The sequence below is a fragment of the Bubalus bubalis genome, chromosome 12 (genome assembly GCF_019923935.1).
Source record: "Bubalus bubalis isolate 160015118507 breed Murrah chromosome 12, NDDB_SH_1, whole genome shotgun sequence".
Classification (NCBI taxonomy): domain Eukaryota; kingdom Metazoa; phylum Chordata; class Mammalia; order Artiodactyla; family Bovidae; genus Bubalus; species Bubalus bubalis.
The window spans coordinates 103772243-103788219 of record NC_059168.1 but is presented as its reverse complement, the minus strand read 5'-3'; the positions used below and the strand labels follow the sequence as shown (position 1 = coordinate 103788219).

Here is a 15977-nt window from a genome sequence, read left to right as displayed (position 1 = left end):
GAGGGCGACACCCGGAGGGAGACTGTCAGCTGCGGAGGGGCCACAGAATACCTCCCTACCGGTGGGCCCTCCCGACAATGCCGAGGGGCAGGGACTGCCGCCCTCATTGGATGACTGGGGAGCTGAGATTTGGGGCGGGGCAGGGCCTTGTCCACCCTCCAACCGGCCAGCGTGGACAGAGCCTGAGCTGCAACTCTCCTCCCCCAGCTCGATCTAACCCACTCCGCAGATACCCAGGGGTCACCTGGCTTCACCTGCCGCGCTCAGGACGGCAGGGCCGGAGCGCGCACCCAGCTGTGGCCTGCAGCAAACCAGGATGAGCCGGTTTTGAGCCCAGCCGGCCTGAGCGCTCGCAGCCGCCCGGGACCTCGTAGTCCACCTTCCGCGGCCATCCCCTGGGGTGAGGCTCCAGCAGCGGCCTTCTGCAGCCGAGTCCAGGACTCATCGGGGTTCCTGCGCTCCAGTGTTCCAGTGGTGGGGGGCCCTTGGGGGCCTCCTGGGGTCCCACTGGGGCTGCCACAGGCAAGGGCTGAGCCGCTGGGTGCAGGGTATGGCCCAGGGCGCAGCTGGGAGGCTGTGCCATGCCCAGCCCAGGGATACCCTGCCCCAGCTCAGGAACCCACGTCAGCAGGAGTCTCAAGGGGGCCGGTCCCATACCAGCCAGATGGAAAGCAGGAGGAACAAGAGTACCAGGGCTGCAGCCAGGGTCAGAGAGGGCACCAGGTCCGAGTCCTCAGGGCCGGGAATGACGTCAGCCAGGGCATGGTGAGGGGCGGCCGGGGCACCAGACAGCTGGGTGTCAGAGACCTTCTCCCCGGGGGGCCCAGGCTGGCCCATCTGTGAGGAGAAGATGAGGGGCAGGACTTCCTCTGGGAGGGGCCCACCTCACACCCACCACCCCTCCCATCCGTCCCCCCATCACACCAGGAGCCAGGGGCCAAGAGGTGCCCCCGGACAGTGACTCCCTGAGCCTCGGTGTTTTCCTCTGTGAAATGGGGATGCGGAGGACCACGAAGGGAGGGCAAGGACAGCCCCGGGGGCCACCAGCAGCCCCGCCAAGCTTCCCACCTTCCCCCTCGCGATGACGGGGCCAGAGGCCAGGTTCAGCCCCACAGCTCCCTTCCTCGGAGACCTTTCCCCCTGTGCCAGGGAGTCTGGAATGCAGCTGGGTTAGTTTCCTGGGCAACTGGAAGCCAGCGGACTCGTCTGGAAGGCCCTCCTCACACTGCAGAAGCATTCGCAACAAGACTACCAGCTGCTCTCCGCCCGCACAGCAGTGAAGGACGGAAGCACCAGGCTATGTCCATCTGACAGATAAGGAAAATGAGGCTCGCTAAAGGAAGAGCCTCCTGGAGCAGGTTCCCAAGAAGCCAGAGTCTGGCAGAGAGGGTCGTGGCAGCCTGAGACCCTACCCTCAGCCTCCCGCACAGGGAGGACTAGGTTTGGACTAGGTCGGTCGCTTGTTAAACTCCAGGCCCTCGATCAGCCAGCGAGGTCCAGGAGACACGGACTGTCTCTGCCCAGCCCCTCCCAACCCCCAGCCCCGCAGTTCTGCAGGACAGTTACCTTCTGGCCATCAGGGCTCCCGCGTCCTGGGAGAAGCCTGCCCCAGAGCTGCCATGTTCCCCAGGGACAGGGGCCAGTGGGTGGCGGCCTGAATGATCACCTCAGCGGCCTCCTCTCTCCTCTAAGGAAACCACCCACTCTGGGGCTTCCCCCAGGGCGTGGCTAGAGCTGAGGCAGGCATGAGGCCCCCCCCACCCCACCGCCAGGTGGGTGTGTCCAGGGCCCTCCCACCTGCGGAGCCAGGTGCCTCCTCCCCAGACAGCGCTTTCTGCTTCCTCTAAGCTGAAGCTTCCACGTGGAGGCTGAGGGAAGAGGGGATCCTTCCGACTCTGTGACCCCATGGACTGTAGCTCACCAGGCTCCTCCATCCATGGGATTCTCCAGGCAGGAATTCTGGAGTGGGTAACCACTTCCTCCTCCAAGGAGAAGGGGCAGACTCTAAATTCCAGTCGGCAAGGGGCTTCTAGGCACTGGCTGTGTGCCCATGCTGTGCCAGGCAGGGGGGTGGGTGGAAGATGGGGGATAGGCCCACCCCAGCGCCAAGGCCAGGTTCTGGAGCAGCCCATCTGGGGCAGACCCAAGTGGGAGGGTTTGGAGGCTGGAGGACCACAGAAGTGATCTTTGCTGAAGGAAGTTATCCCTTACTGGCAAAGATGTTCATCCCATTGCTAATTTTAAAAGCGAAAAAAGGTAAGGACTTCCCTAGTGGTCCAGTAGCTAAGACTCCATTTTCCCAGTGCAGGGGGCCTGGGTTTGAACCTGGGTCAGGGAACTAGCTCCTACGTGCCAGAACTAAAGATCCCATATGCCACAACTCAGATCCAGTGCATTCAAATAAATAAAACATTTTTATAAATATATTAGTTTAGGGGGAAAAAAGCAAAAAGGTGTGAAATAACCTTAATACCTATGAAAAAAGACTCCTGAGCAATTCCAGCTTCATCCACTTAAGAACCTTAAAAACCCCCTAAGAAGGGGCTGTGAACAAGGAGAGACATACAAGATTCATCCTTTTGCCCAAAACTGAAAGTGGCCTGTCCAGGAGGGGACCCTCTCCCCCTGCCCTTCTTCGCTATTTCAGCTGGTCTAATAATTAAATGGACACAAGACAGATCAACAGGAGGAAAACTGAACAAACAAACTGAATTTCATACATACGGCACTCTCGTAGACACAGAACCCAAAGAAACGACCGAAGGCGGGAAGCCTTCAAGTTATTTAGACAAAGAAACAACAAATCTGTCAAGAACTGACAAGACAAAAACCCTTAGGCTTGGGTTCTAGTTACTGAAGACACCGAGTACGGCTTGTTACCAGTTTTCTTGCCCTGATTCCCTGTCTCTGGGGATAAGCCTGACTCTGCCTCCTGGTCGGGAAGCCTAGCTTCCACATGGGAAAGCTATTCCCTACTTTCACGGGGACAGAGAGTAGGGTCAAAGTCTCCTTCTTGCATCCACTGCTTTTCTCAAGTAGCTTAAATTCAGAGTAATCAGTCTGCCACTTTGGCATATTTTAGGGTGACTTGCCCTGAGCCCCGAGAAACCCAACCACCCATAAGAGAATGGCAGTCACACACACAGCAACAAGAAGAGAGTAAGCCACTGGAGCTCACAACGCAGATGAATGTTACAGACGCGCGGTATAAAAGCAGCCAGAAAGGAAGCACCACTCTGCAGGCCTCTTTCTATAAAACTCTAGGAAAGACTAGTGTAATCGACAGTCAGAGACGGATGCTCAGCAGTGGCTTAGGGCTGGGCGGGGGGCATACTGACTGGGAAGGGGGTTCTGGAGGATGGCTGTCTGTCTTGACTGGGGCCACGGGCTCACACAGTTGTCAACTCATCGACCTACACACTTAAATGAGTTCATTTTCCTGTGTGTAGATTGTCCCTCAATAAAGCTGACTTTAAAAGAAAAGAAAAAAAAAATACTGGGGGCTTCCCTGGTGGTCCGATGGTCAAGAATCCACCTGCCAGTGCAAGAAACATGGGTTCAATCCCTGATCTGGGAAAATCCCACATAGAAAAAAAAATTAATGGGAAAAAACTGGGGGGGAAAGAGCCAAAAACAAGAGCAGGAGTCATTTCAAGAGGTTCAAGAATAGGAAAATCCAGTCCACGAAGACAGAAGTCAGTGATGGGACCTCAGGAGGGTGCACATGACTGGAAAGAGGTGCTTGGGGCTTTCTGGAGGTGGTCAGAAGCTTCTTTTTTAATATGTATTTATTTGGCTCTGCTGGGTCTTAGTTGCCACATGCAGGATCTTCGATCTTCGTTGAAGCATGTGGGATCTAGTCCCCCAACGAGGGATTGAACCCAGGCCTCCTGCATTCGGAGCTCAGAGTCTCAGCCACCAGACACCAAGGAAGCCCCAGAAGCCTCTTTCGTGATCTGAGCTGCAATTCCTGGGGGGCACACAGAAGTTTATTCATTGTGCCATACGTCTGAGATGTTGTTACTGGGCTCAGATTTGGCTGCTTGAAGCTTGCAATCCGATACTCAAGAAACAAGGATTGTCAGGAAAGGAAAGCTTGCTTTGTGTACGAGGCCAGAAACCTGGGGGAGAAGGCCGACTCGGGTCCAAAAGCCAACTCTGCTTGCTACTCAGGGATTTTCAGGATTTTCATAGGTGACGGAGGGCTTCCCAAGTGCTGGCTGCGTTGTTCTCAGTCACTCAGTCCTGTCTGACTCTTTGTGGCCCAATGGACTGTAGCCCGCCAGGCTCCTCTCTGTTCATGGGGATCCTCCAGGCAAGAATACTGGAGTGGGTTGCCATGCCCTCCTCCAGGGGATCTTCCCAACCCAGGGATCAAACTCAGGTCTCCTGAATTGCCAGTGGATTCTGTACCATCTGAGCTACCAGGGAAGCCCAAGTGGTAAAGAACTGGCCTACCAGTGAAGGAAGCATACGAGACACAGATTTGATTCACATGTCACCACTTCAGTATTCTTGCCTGGAGAATCCAATGGACAGGGAAGCCTGGTGGGTTACAGTCCATAAGGTCACAAAGATTCGGACACAACTGAAGCGACTTAGCATGCACACATAGGTGGAGGGAGGGGGCCACATACCGAAACAGCACAGTCAGCTCCAACAATCATCTTGAAATCGGTCACACAGTGGTCTCATCAGCGTCCTCTTCAGTTTAGTTCAGTCAGTCGCTCAGTCGTGTCCTACTCTTTGCGACCCCGTGAATTGCAGCACGCCAGGCCTCCCTGTCCATCACCAACTCCCGGAGTTCACTCAGACTCATGTCCATCGAGTCAGTGATGCCATCCAGCCATCTCATCCTCTGTTGTCCCCTTCTCCTCCTGCCCCCAATTCCTCCCAGCATCAGAGTCCTTTCCAATGAGTCAACTCTTTGTATCTGGTGGCCAAAGTACTGGAGTTTCAGCTTTAGCATCATTCCTTCCAAAGAAATCCCAGGGCTGATCTCCTTCAGAATGGACTGGTTGGATCTCCTTGCAGTCCAAGGGACTCTCAGGAGTCTTCTCCAACACCACAGTTCAAAAGCATCAATTCTTCGGCGCTCAGCTTTCTTCACAGCCCAAATATCACATCCATACATTACCACTGGAAAAACCATAGCCTTGATTAGACGGACCTTTGTTGGCAAAGTAATGTCTCTGCTTTTGAATATGTTATCTAGGTTGGTCATAACTTTCCTTCCAAGGAGTAAGCGTCTTTTAATTTCATGGCTGCAGTCACCATCTGTAGTGATTTTGGAGCCCCCAAAAATAAAGTCTGCCACTGTTTCCACTGTTTCCCCATCTATTTCCCATGAAGTGATGGGACCAGATGCCATGATCTTCGTTTTCTGAATGTTGAGCTTTATGCCAACTTTTTCACTCTCCTCTTTCACTTTCATCAAGAGGCTTTTGAGTTCCTCTTCACTTTCTGCCATAAGGGTGGTGTCATCTGCGTATCTGAGGTTATTGATATTTCTCCCGGCAATCTTGATTCCAGCTTGTGCTTCTTCCAGCCCAGTGTTTCTCATGATGTACCCTGCATATAAGTTAAATAAGCAGGGTGACAATATACAGCCTTGATGTATTCCTTTTCCTATTTGGAACCAGTCTGTTGTTCCATGTCCAGCCCAATATGCTACTGGAGATCAGTGGAGAAATAACTCCAGAAAGAATGAAGGGATGGAGCCAAAGCAAAAACAATACCCAGTTGTGGATGTGACTTGTGATAGAAGCAAGGTCCGATGCTATAAAGACCAATATTGCATAGGAACCTGGAATGTCAGGTCCATGAATCAAGGCAAATTGGAAGTGGTCATACAGGAGATGGCAAGAGTGAACATCAACATTCTAGGAATCAGTGAACTGAAATGGACTGGAATGGGTGAATTTAACTCAGATGACCATTATATCTACTACTGTGGGCAGGAATCCCTTAGAAGAAATGGAGTAGCCATCATGGTCAACAAAAGAGTCTGAAATGCAGTACTTGGATGCAATCTCAAAAACGACAGAATGATCTCTGTTCGTTTCCAAGGCAAACCATTCAATATCACAGTAATCCAAGTCTATGCCCCAACCAGTAATGCTAAAGAAGCTTAAGTTGAACGGTTCTATGAAGACCTACAAGACCTTTTAGAACTAACACCCAAAAAAGATGTCCTTTTCATTATAGGGGACTGGAATGCACAAGTAGGAAGTCACGAAACACCTGGAATAACAGGCAAATTTGGCCTTGGAATACAGAATGAAGCAAGGCAAAGGCTAATAGAGTTTTGCCAAGAAAATGCACTGGTCATAGCAAGCAAACACCCTCTTCCAACAACACAAGAGAAGACTCTATACATGGACATCACCAGATGGTCAACACCGAAATCAGATTGATTATATTCTTTGCAGCCAAAGATGGAGAAGCTCTATACAGTCAACAAAAACAAGACCAGGAGCTGACTGTGGCTCAGATCATGAGCTCCTTATTGCCAAATTCAGACTGAAATTGAAGAAAGTAAGGAAAACTACTACACCATTCAGGTATGACCTAAATCAAATCCCTTATGATTATATAGTGGAAGTGAGAAATAGATTTAAGGGACTAGATCTGATAGAGTGCCTGATGAACTATGGATGGAGGTTCGTGACATTGTACAGGAGACAGGGATCAAGACCATCCGCATGGAAAAGAAATGCAAAAAAAGCAGCAGCATCTTAAGTACAGTTAATTTTCAGTGCCATGGCTGGCTTGGGTCCATTTCTTTGAGGCCAGTTCTTGGAACTGTGCAAGATGCAGCACCTTATGTCATGGCTACCGTCTGGTCATCAAGGAGTTAATTCCTTCCACCTGATGGGGGTTTCAGAATCAGCCAACAGCTCACAGGAGATGACTCAGAGTATTATCTATAGCCTTTGAGGAGGAACTAAGAGGTCCTTGACTTTGTTTAATGACTAAACTTTATTATTTTTCCTGTTTGCTTTTCTTTGCTTCTGTATTTTTTTTTTTCCTTTCTGTGAATAAGTTCATTCTATGGCTAACGTTTTTTTATAGCCAAAAGGCAGGTGAAGGACATCAGGGTGGGGTTCTGTCCTGGGAAAGCCCCATCGGGTCCTGCACAGGGTCAATGTCTTCTATCTCAGTTTTCAAACTACGGTCATGAGGACCACACAGCGTTGTAGCAGGAGTCACCACTTACTGGGTGTGCTGAGTCCAGAGACTATGTCCTTGATAGCAAGAAGAAAATGCTTAAAAGACAGTGTGAAGTGTCACACGATCTGATGCACATTCAGTGTGCAAATATGCAAACAGGTATGTGGAGAAAAGAGGGGAAGGTGAGGCTGTTGGCAGAGCACGTGGTTACGTGGTTTTCCCACGTCTGTTTTCTCTATTCTAATATATATGGTTATACTTCGATGAGTATAAAAGAGAATTGTAACAACTTCTTAAAACTCTTTGCTATTTTGACAGATAAAATTTGGAAATAACCCAAATGCTGGGTTTTAATCATTTTAATGATCGGTTTTAAAATATGTGTGGACATGCACTCAGTAGAATAGGGTCTGATTCATCTTCCTCTCTCCTCTCTGGAAAAGTCCAAAGGGAGAGCTGACACTGGTAACTCAAGGCTTTTTGTCACTGTTGTGTGGTGTGTGTGTTTGTGTGTGGGTTGGGTTGGTTTTTTTGTTTGGTTGGTTGGGGAGTTTTTTTAGGTTGGACTTTCAGGGAATTTTCAGTTTCTGCTTTTCCTATTTGTACATTGTATCTCATTACCTGGATGATTTGCTACAAGCCCAGGTTACTCCCCCGTCAGAAATGGGAAAATATACAAGTCTCGCCCACGGGAACCACCACTCCCTCCTCCTTCTGCGTTCACGCCACACCCCCTGGCTGAGGTGGCCCTGGATCTGGCGAGCCTGCCTGGTCTCACCGCGTTAGGGGACTGCGGTGACTCCAGACGCATTGTGGCAGGCAGAGAGGGAGTGGAGCGCAAGGCGGAGCCCACGGCCTTCCTTCGAAGGGGCACAAATATCCCCTGGGTGACCCTGACGCCTTGCGGCCCCTCTCTGGGTTTCAGCTTCCTCCCTCTTATACCAACTGGGCCCCGGGTGGGATGCAGGCATGCGGTCTACGCCCCCAGGGCTGGTACCCAGCTTGGACCAGGCCCCCCACGACTTCCAAGTGTCTCCCCCCCGCGAAGGGCTCCTATCCGCCTAGCGAGCCCTGCCACCTCCAGGGGCGCATGAGGGGCCTGCGTCGTCCAGGGAAAACCCTGCCTCCCGGTTCCGGTTACTCCGGGCGGGACGCGAGTGGCTCCCGGGGAAAGCCCGGCCGCCCCACCCAGTTCGGCGCCGGCATCCTCAGCATCCGCACCACTCGCGGCCGCCCCATTGGCCGACGCCCGCTCTGCAGGGCCGTCCCGCAGCCAATCGCGGCCGGGGGGCGGAGCTCCGGGCTCCGCCGGATGCTTCCATCCGCTGCGGCCAGAAGCGCCTCTGGACAGAGCTGCCCCGGCCACTCGCGGCGCACCCGGGCGGGAGGAGCCGGTCATGCAGGAGCCGCTGCTGGGAGCCGAAGGCCGGGACTATGACACCTTCCCCGAGAAGCCGCCCCCGTCACCAGGGGAGAGGACACGGGTCGGGTGAGAGTCAGGCGTAGGGTCTGCGGGTGGAGGATGCGGATGGCCTGGTAACCTTCAGTGGGCAGCGGGCTCCCCGACCTTGGGCCTCCACTGACTGTCTGGGAGTGGCCACCAAGGGGCCGCCTCGTTCAGACACACTAGTCCGGGTCCCCCCCGAGTACTAGGCCCAGCCCCCAGCTGGCAGAGACAGGGCCATGGACGCCCAGAGAAGGTGAGGGGTTTGCCTAGTCAAGCAGCAAGCTTTCTTGCATGGCAAAGCTGGGCGCAGACGCCAGGGCTCCTGTTCTGGGAATGGCGCCCTGCACCCGTGTCCCAGCCCCAGCGATGGGCTGTGCTCATGCCCCGGGGGCTTCCCCAGGGAGCTGGTGCTCAGCCCCAGGAGGTGCCAGTCTGACCAGCTCTTGACCCAGCTGTCCCCAGCACTGCCCTCTGAGTGGGCAGCCGTTGTGCTCAGGCCAGTCAGCAGTCAGAGGTGGGGGGACTCAAAGATCCTGACGGCTCTGCACTGCCCCCACACACACCAGGGTCCTGCAGAACAAGAGAGTGTTCCTGGCTACCTTCGCTGCTGTGCTGGGCAATTTCAGCTTCGGGTATGCCCTGGTCTACACGTCCCCCGTCATCCCCGCGCTGGAGCACTCCTCGGATCCAAACCTGAATCTGACCAAAACCCAGGCATCCTGGTTCGGGGTAAGAGCCATGCCCTGAGCTGACAAGGGACAGGGCAGGGGGACCGGGGACCCACTGAGCTCTGTCCCCAGCTAGGAAACCAGCCCTCCGCCCCAGACAAAGCCACAGGACCCCCTCCAGGGCCCTGGTCTGCCCCTCCCCCATCCACTCCTGGTTGGCAGTAGGGGTGGGGGGTAGTGAGGCCAGACAGTGGCTCCGAAATGAAAGAGGGAAGTGAAAGCTGATGGAGAAGGCGTGGGAAGGAGCAGGTGGGGAGGTGTCCCTTAAGATCTCTACCCAGCAGGGCTGAGGGTTCCCCAGACCACCCCTCCAAAGCAGAGCAGGCACCTCCCTGGACGAGGAGAGGCAGGACACTCTGGTACTAACGGAAGGAGCACTGCTGGGGCCACAGGGTGTCAGGAGAGACGGTGGGCACCTGGGTAGGAAGAGCACGGGTCCTCGGAGTCCCAGGATTCTAGAACTGCCGTCTTAGTAGCCTTGGATTTGCAACCTCAGCATATTAGCTAAAATAATAACACCCAACGCGTGTGTGTACCTAGTCTGTGCCGGGCCCCTGCTCGGCACTTCCCATGAGAGCTTTTTCACTCCGGGGCCAACCCTATGAGGTGGGTGCTACTGCTCTCCCCATAATGTAGCTGCAGAAACTGAGGCTCAGACAGGCTCAGCAGGATGCCCAGGTCACTAACTGGATCCAACTCCCTGTATACTCAACAGGGAGTCTGAGAACCCCCAAACCTTAAAATCCCAAGGGCTTCAAGTCACAGAAGCCTCCTGTCTGCTATATGACAGTACTGGGCGTTTAAACATCAGCCTGGACAGAAGCACGGCAGACTCGTGTTGTGGCTTCCCTCACAAACAGCTGTCCCTGTGCTGCTTGTACCCCTCTGGGGACAGGAGGCTCACCACCATCCAGAGCCCCAGTCCTGCAGCCCAGGCTCCCGGGACAGCCTGGGAGAGCAGCTGTCTCTAGGCTCTGATGGGGTGGGGTGGGGGGTGCTGGGTGCCCAGAGCGCCCAGACATGCCTGCCCCGCACCCTCCTCTGCAGTCCGTGTTCACCCTGGGTGCGGCGGCCGGGGGACTCAGTGCCATGGTCCTCAATGACCTCCTGGGCCGGAAACTCAGCATCATGTTCTCAGCTGTGCCCTCGGCAGCCGGCTATGCGCTGATGGCAGGCGCCCACGGCCTCTGGATGCTGCTTCTGGGAAGGATGCTGACGGGCTTCGCAGGGGGGCTCACAGCTGCCTGCATCCCGGTAAGACCAGGACTGCCCAGGCCGGTCCCCCCACTGCCTCAGTATTTGCACTGACCACCGTGAGCTGAGGGCACCTGGCTTCGGGGCCCCCCCACAATCCATGGGGATATGTTTGCCAGGGAGCCTCAGCTCAGCACCCCCAGGGCAGCTAACTTGGGGGAAATGTGACATTATGCCCCAAGCTGCCCCCAGTCTGGACTCCCCAAACTTCCTGTCTCGAGGCCTGGCAGGGTCGTTGCTCAATCAGAGAAAATCCACATTGAGTAACATAATGGGGAGGAAAAGGAAGTCCTTGCCCTGCACCCCTCCTGGGACCTTGCATGTTACCCACCACTCCCACATGAGGGCTGGGCAGGCCCAGCTGGGCACAAAGCCCTGGGTTGGGGGAGTGGAGGCCAGAGTCTGGGTGCCCTCGGGCCTCCACCCCCATGTCAGAGCTGAGTGGTTCTGCCCACTTGACCATTCAGGCAGCTGAGGTCCTGCTGAGATCACAACCAGGGCGAGAACCCAAGGAAGCCCCCACTCCCTTGGTTCCCAGGGCTCACTGGGCCACCCTACTCATCCCAGCCAGGCCCAGCACGTGTGCTCAGCAGAGGCCGGGTGGGCTGTGTCTTGCAGGTGTACGTGTCTGAGATTGCCCCCCCCAGCGTTCGCGGGGCCCTGGGTGCCACACCCCAGCTCATGGCGGTGTTCGGGTCACTATCCCTCTATGCCCTTGGCAAGTATCATCCGGATGCACACGGAACACCTCTTGTGTGCAGTCTGGGGGGGTGGGGGACGGGGCCGCTGAGCAGCAGGGGCTGGAAGGGACAAGAGAAAGCGAAAGTGTGAGTCACAGTCATGTCCGACTCTTTGCGACCCCGTGGACTGTAGCCCACTAGGCTCCTCTGTCCATGGGATTCTCCCAGGCAAGAATATTGGGGTGGGTTGCCATTCCCTTCTCCAGGGAATCTTCCAGGCCCAGGGATCAAACCCAGGTGTCCTACATTGTAGGTAAACTTTTTTACTGTCTGAGCCACCCAGGGAAGCCCGACCCAAGAGAGGAAGGGACAAACCTGTCCACGAATGAACCTCCTGCCGGGAGATGGTCAGTGTTTGCTGGTAGAGGCCCCTAGGGCCTTGCTGCTCAGGCTACTCCTCCATCACTCCGCTATGACCCTTGGGGCCCTCCAAGGACCTGGGCCCTGTGATCTAAGTGCAGCCCGGCTTGGAGCAACCAGGGGAGGCTTCCTGTAGGAGGCGGCCCTGGGACTAACCCTTGAAGGCGAGTGAGGCTGCTCAGAGGCCTGCGATGGGAAGGGCTGTGTCCAGCCCCACCCCAGCCCCTCACAGCTCCTGTCCGCAGGCCTGCTGCTGCCCTGGCGCTGGCTGGCCGTGGCCGGGGAGGGGCCGGTGCTCGTCATGGTCCTGCTGCTCAGCTGCATGCCCAACTCCCCTCGCTTCCTGCTCTCCAAGGGCAGGGACGCGGAGGCGCTGCAGGCGCTGGCCTGGCTGCGAGGGCCCGATGCCGACACCCACTGGGAGTTCGAGCAGATCCAGGACACCGTCAGGAGACAGGTGTGTGCAGGGTGGGTGTCCTGCAGCGCTGTGGGACACGGGCCTTTCACGCCACTGGCATGAGCCTCGGTTGCTTTTCCTGGGAAGCAGGGATAAGAGCAGTTCCCACCTCCAGGAGCGGGGGCAGGGGCAGGACATCGCGGGGTGTGTATGCGTCGCGCCATGGATGCCCAGGGACCCGGCCGTATTGCCAAGCAGGGGGTCTGCCTCAGCCCACCCACTGACCCGGGAGCCTGGGTCCCTTGGGGGCGGGTCCCCAGAGCTAGGGCTGCCCCAGTGACAGGGACCTTTCCTGGAAGAGGGAAGAAGGGAGCCTCCTACCTAGCCCCAGGCAGCCCAGGCCAGGGTGGCTCCAGCCGGAGGGGCCGGCACAGCCCCCCGCAGCGGCAGCCTCGTGTCTCCAGAGCAGCCACCTGTCGTGGGCCGAGGCCCGGGACCCCCACATGTACCGCCCCATTGCCATCGCCCTGCTGATGCGCTTCCTGCAGCAGCTGACGGGCATCACGCCCATCCTCGTCTACCTGCAGTCCATCTTCGACAGCACCGCGGTCCTGCTGGTGAGCGCGCGCCCCTGCCCCTCCTCTGTCCCCAGGCCCAGGGAGGCCGTGCCCGCTGAGCGCCTGCCCTGCCCGGGGCCGCGGGCACACCCACGTCTTGTAACTGTTCTGTGCACCCGCCTGTCCTGAGTAATGTTTGTAAGGCGTCCATGTTTTAAGCAAGGTACTCGGAATTACAAGGGAGACCAGTCTTCTAGAAAAACAGGCCCCCTGGGAACCACAGATCCCAGGTTCAGAGCATCTGTCACTCGCTGAGGAAGTCAGGTCCCCCCCTCCAAAACCTCAGCTTCCTCCTCTGCGAACTGGAGATAATAGCCAGCAGGCCTTCACATGCCTGTCCTGGGCTCAGAGATGAGATGAGGTGTGAAGATTAGGGGCAGTGGTGCCAGGATCCAGTACCAGCCCTGGGCTTAGTGGTGGGCATGACGGTTGTGCCCCCTGCCAGCAAGGCCCCGTGGGCTGGGCTGGGTGACTGGCAGAAAGCCGCTGAGCCCGGGGCCTGACCCTGCAGAGCCTCGGGGGTGGGGGAGAGGCCCAACGGGCTAGGGTCGCTCGGCCTCAGGGCCCCCTCCTCGCAGCCCCCCAAGGTTGACGCCGCCATCGTGGGCGCCGTGAGGCTCCTGTCCGTGCTGATCGCCGCCCTCACCATGGACTTGGCCGGCCGGAAGGCCCTGCTCTTCGTCTCAGGTGAGTGCGGACGGTCACCTGCGCTTCCTCCTTTTGCTCCTCCAGCTGCTGCCCTTGTGGGAGCACCAGGGGGGCCTGGGTCACAGCTGCCCTGCTGGGTGGACTCGGTCTGCCCGGCACCTGGCGCAGGGCTGGACATCCAGAAAGGTCGGCTGGGGCTTGCGGGAGTGAATGAGCCGGCTGTGACACACGCAGGCTGGGCGTGACACACGCAGGCTGGGCGTGAGACACGCAGGCTGGGCGTGAGACACGCACGCTGGGCGTGACAGCCCAAACGCCAGCGGGGTGGGAGCAGCCTGATGGGGAGCGGGCGGCGCAGGGCGTCGAGGGGCTCGGGCTCACGGGGTCCCGGCCCCCTGAGGGCCTCCGGTCTGTCCACAGCGGCCGGCATGTTTGCTGCCAACCTGACCCTGGGGCTGTACGTGCATTTTGGTCCGAAGTCTCTGGCCCCCAACAGCACCGTGGGCCTGGAGCGCGAGGCCCTGGTGGGCACAGAGCAGCCCCTGGCCACGCCCACCAGCTACCTCACCCTGGTGCCCCTGCTGGCCACCATGCTCTTCATCATGGGTAGGGGTGCCCGTGGAGGGGTGGGGGCGGGCCAGCATCACGCTCGGATGGGCTGGGGCGCTGCCATCTCGGTGGTTGGGGAGGGTCTCCCAGCAGCTCCAGGGAGATACCGAGGGCCCCCAGATGGGGTCTGAGCACACCCTCTTGCCCCCCACCCCCGCAGGCTACGCCATGGGCTGGGGCCCCATCACCTGGCTCCTCATGTCGGAGATCCTGCCTCTGCGGGCCCGCGGCGTGGCCTCAGGGCTCTGCGTGCTGGTCAGCTGGCTCACCGCCTTTGCCCTCACCAAGTCCTTCCTGCTGGTGACGGTGAGTGCTCGGCCCGCGGGCCCCTCTGGCAGGTGCCGGGGGCCCGTGCAAAGGCGTATCCGTGTGTCCCCTCAGCCTCAGCACACGCTCCCTTCGCACCAGGCCAGGGACTGTGAAGTGAGAGCCTGACGAGGGCTCCTTCAGTTCAGCAAACGCTCAGCTCAGGGAACTGTTGGGAGGTCAGGCAACTGACCCCCAGACCAGGGTGAAACCACAGAGCCGGGCCTGCCCGCCCTGCCGCACCCTCCCGGGCAGTAAGTCTTCCCTCCGGTGGGCAGCTTGGGTCTCTCAGCCGAGCACATCCCTGTCCTGACTTCACTCTCGGTTCAGATTCCCAGCAGGCCTTGAAGCCAACCAGAGTGCCCAGTCCCCGGGTGGGAGGATCTGACGCGGACAGCCTGGTGCAGTCAGTGCGGCAGGGCAGGGGGGGGCACCCAGAGCCAGTGCCAGCAGGAGGCAGAGCGATGGTGGAGAGGGGGGTGTTGCGGGCAGAGTAGGAGCCCGCCCCCGGCTGCGCCGTGGTGGCGAACCTACTGCTGGCAGGTGGGTGGCAAGGCTGAGAGTTAAGGTGGGCGCTGGGACCAGGGAGAGAGGGGCTGGTGTCTGGGGCCAGGGTGGGCTCCAGCTCAGAGGAGGTGGTCAGTCCCAGGGCCCAGCACCAGAAGAGGGCTGCCTGCAGCCCTGGGGGGCCTCGAACACCCTGCTAAAGCGGCTGGATTTCCTGCCGGTGGTGGGGAGCCTCGGGGTGTCTGACCGGGTAATGCGATGGAGCCCCACCCCCCCAGCTGGCTGGCGCAAGCTGGGCCAGAAGCTGGCGCTGGGCTCCCCGTGACCCGTGTACTCTTCCCCACAGAATGCCTTCGGCCTGCAGGCCCCCTTCTTCTTCTTCGCTGCCGTGTGCCTAGTGAACCTGGCCTTCACCGGCTGCTGCGTGCCCGAGACCAAGGGCCGGTCGCTGGAGCAGATCGAGTCCTTCTTCCGCACCGGGAGGAGGTCCTTCCTGCACTAGGGAGTGGCCCCACTGGAGGGGGCCCTGCTGGAGAGGGCGGTGGAGCTGGGCTCTGGCCCCAAACCTGCACCCTGCATCCAGGAGGCAGCAGCAACCCGCTGCCGACGGCCCAGGCACAGGAGGGCGGCCCAGAGGCCTGACAGCCCCCGGAACACGCGCGGGCCCTGGGCAGGCAGCACCGCCGTCCAGCGGCATCACACACTCATCCGCCGGACCTGCCGGCAGAGGCGGCCATCACACGGCCTCGGGCCAGGGACAAGGCCTTGCTAGGAGACCTCGTGCTGAGAACAGACGGGGACGGTGCTGGTGGACTGGCTCTGCACAGGGACGCCGCCACCCCGTCTGGTGCTCCCATTGCCTGGTGGTCGCACGGGGACCAGGACAGGAAGCTGCACCCGTGAGGCCTGTGGACACCACAGGGGACGCGCTGGACGCCCACCGGCCAGGACACGGGACCCAGCGTGGACTCTGCCTCCTACGCCCGCCCCGCTTCCGGGAACAGGATGCGCTTGAGGGCGAGCTCTGTTCACCCTATTTATACCAATAAATGAGAGGAGGGAGTGGGGAGTACTCCTGGTGGGGGAGCCCCACCCAGCAGCCAGGCTGGACCCAAGATTCAGCCAAGGTCACCAGGGCCTGCTACCCCAGGCCACCCCAGTCTGCCCGCTGCGAGGCAGAAGGAAGGGGCG

At 58.2% G+C, this 15977-nt stretch overlaps 1 protein-coding gene and 1 long non-coding RNA gene across 5 annotated transcripts; one reads left to right on the top strand and one right to left on the bottom strand.

Moving 5' to 3' along the window:
* Positions 1-739: 739 nt before the first annotated feature.
* Positions 740-2213, bottom strand: LOC112578188. Its single transcript, XR_003102525.2, has 3 exons — positions 1567-2213; positions 1069-1307; positions 740-837 (listed from the first exon to the last, which is right to left on the bottom strand). It is a non-coding gene; the product is annotated as an uncharacterized LOC112578188 (long non-coding RNA).
* A 6261-nt stretch (positions 2214-8474) lies between these two features.
* SLC2A6 (solute carrier family 2 member 6) lies at positions 8475-15848 on the top strand. 4 transcript variants are annotated; one of them, XM_025262409.3, is made up of 10 exons: positions 8475-8662; positions 9187-9349; positions 10396-10602; positions 11221-11320; positions 11948-12159; positions 12459-12716; positions 13295-13403; positions 13785-13970; positions 14134-14279; positions 15133-15848. In XM_025262409.3, the coding sequence occupies exons 1-10, from the start codon at positions 8571-8573 to the stop codon at positions 15286-15288; spliced, it is 1629 nt and encodes a 542-aa protein (XP_025118194.3). In that variant the 5' UTR covers positions 8475-8570; the 3' UTR covers positions 15289-15848. The 4 variants fall into 4 exon arrangements, with proteins under 4 accessions (XP_025118194.3, XP_006062537.4, XP_006062536.2 ...); XM_006062474.4 differs by having other exon boundaries at positions 8476-8662; positions 12564-12716; XM_006062475.4 differs by lacking the exon at positions 11221-11320 and having other exon boundaries at positions 12058-12159.
* The last annotated feature ends 129 nt before the right edge of the window (positions 15849-15977 follow it).

Bases quoted from the DNA above. Each gene is read 5' to 3' on its own strand.
- SLC2A6 (XM_025262409.3), top strand. From the start codon at position 8,571: ATGCAGGAGCCGCTGCTGGGAGCCGAAGGCCGGGACTATGACACCTTC. The intron at 9,350-10,395 runs GTAAGAGCCATG...CCTCCTCTGCAG, and splicing joins CCCAGGCATCCTGGTTCGGG to TCCGTGTTCACCCTGGGTGC. The intron at 11,321-11,947 runs GCAAGTATCATC...TCCTGTCCGCAG, and splicing joins ACTATCCCTCTATGCCCTTG to GCCTGCTGCTGCCCTGGCGC.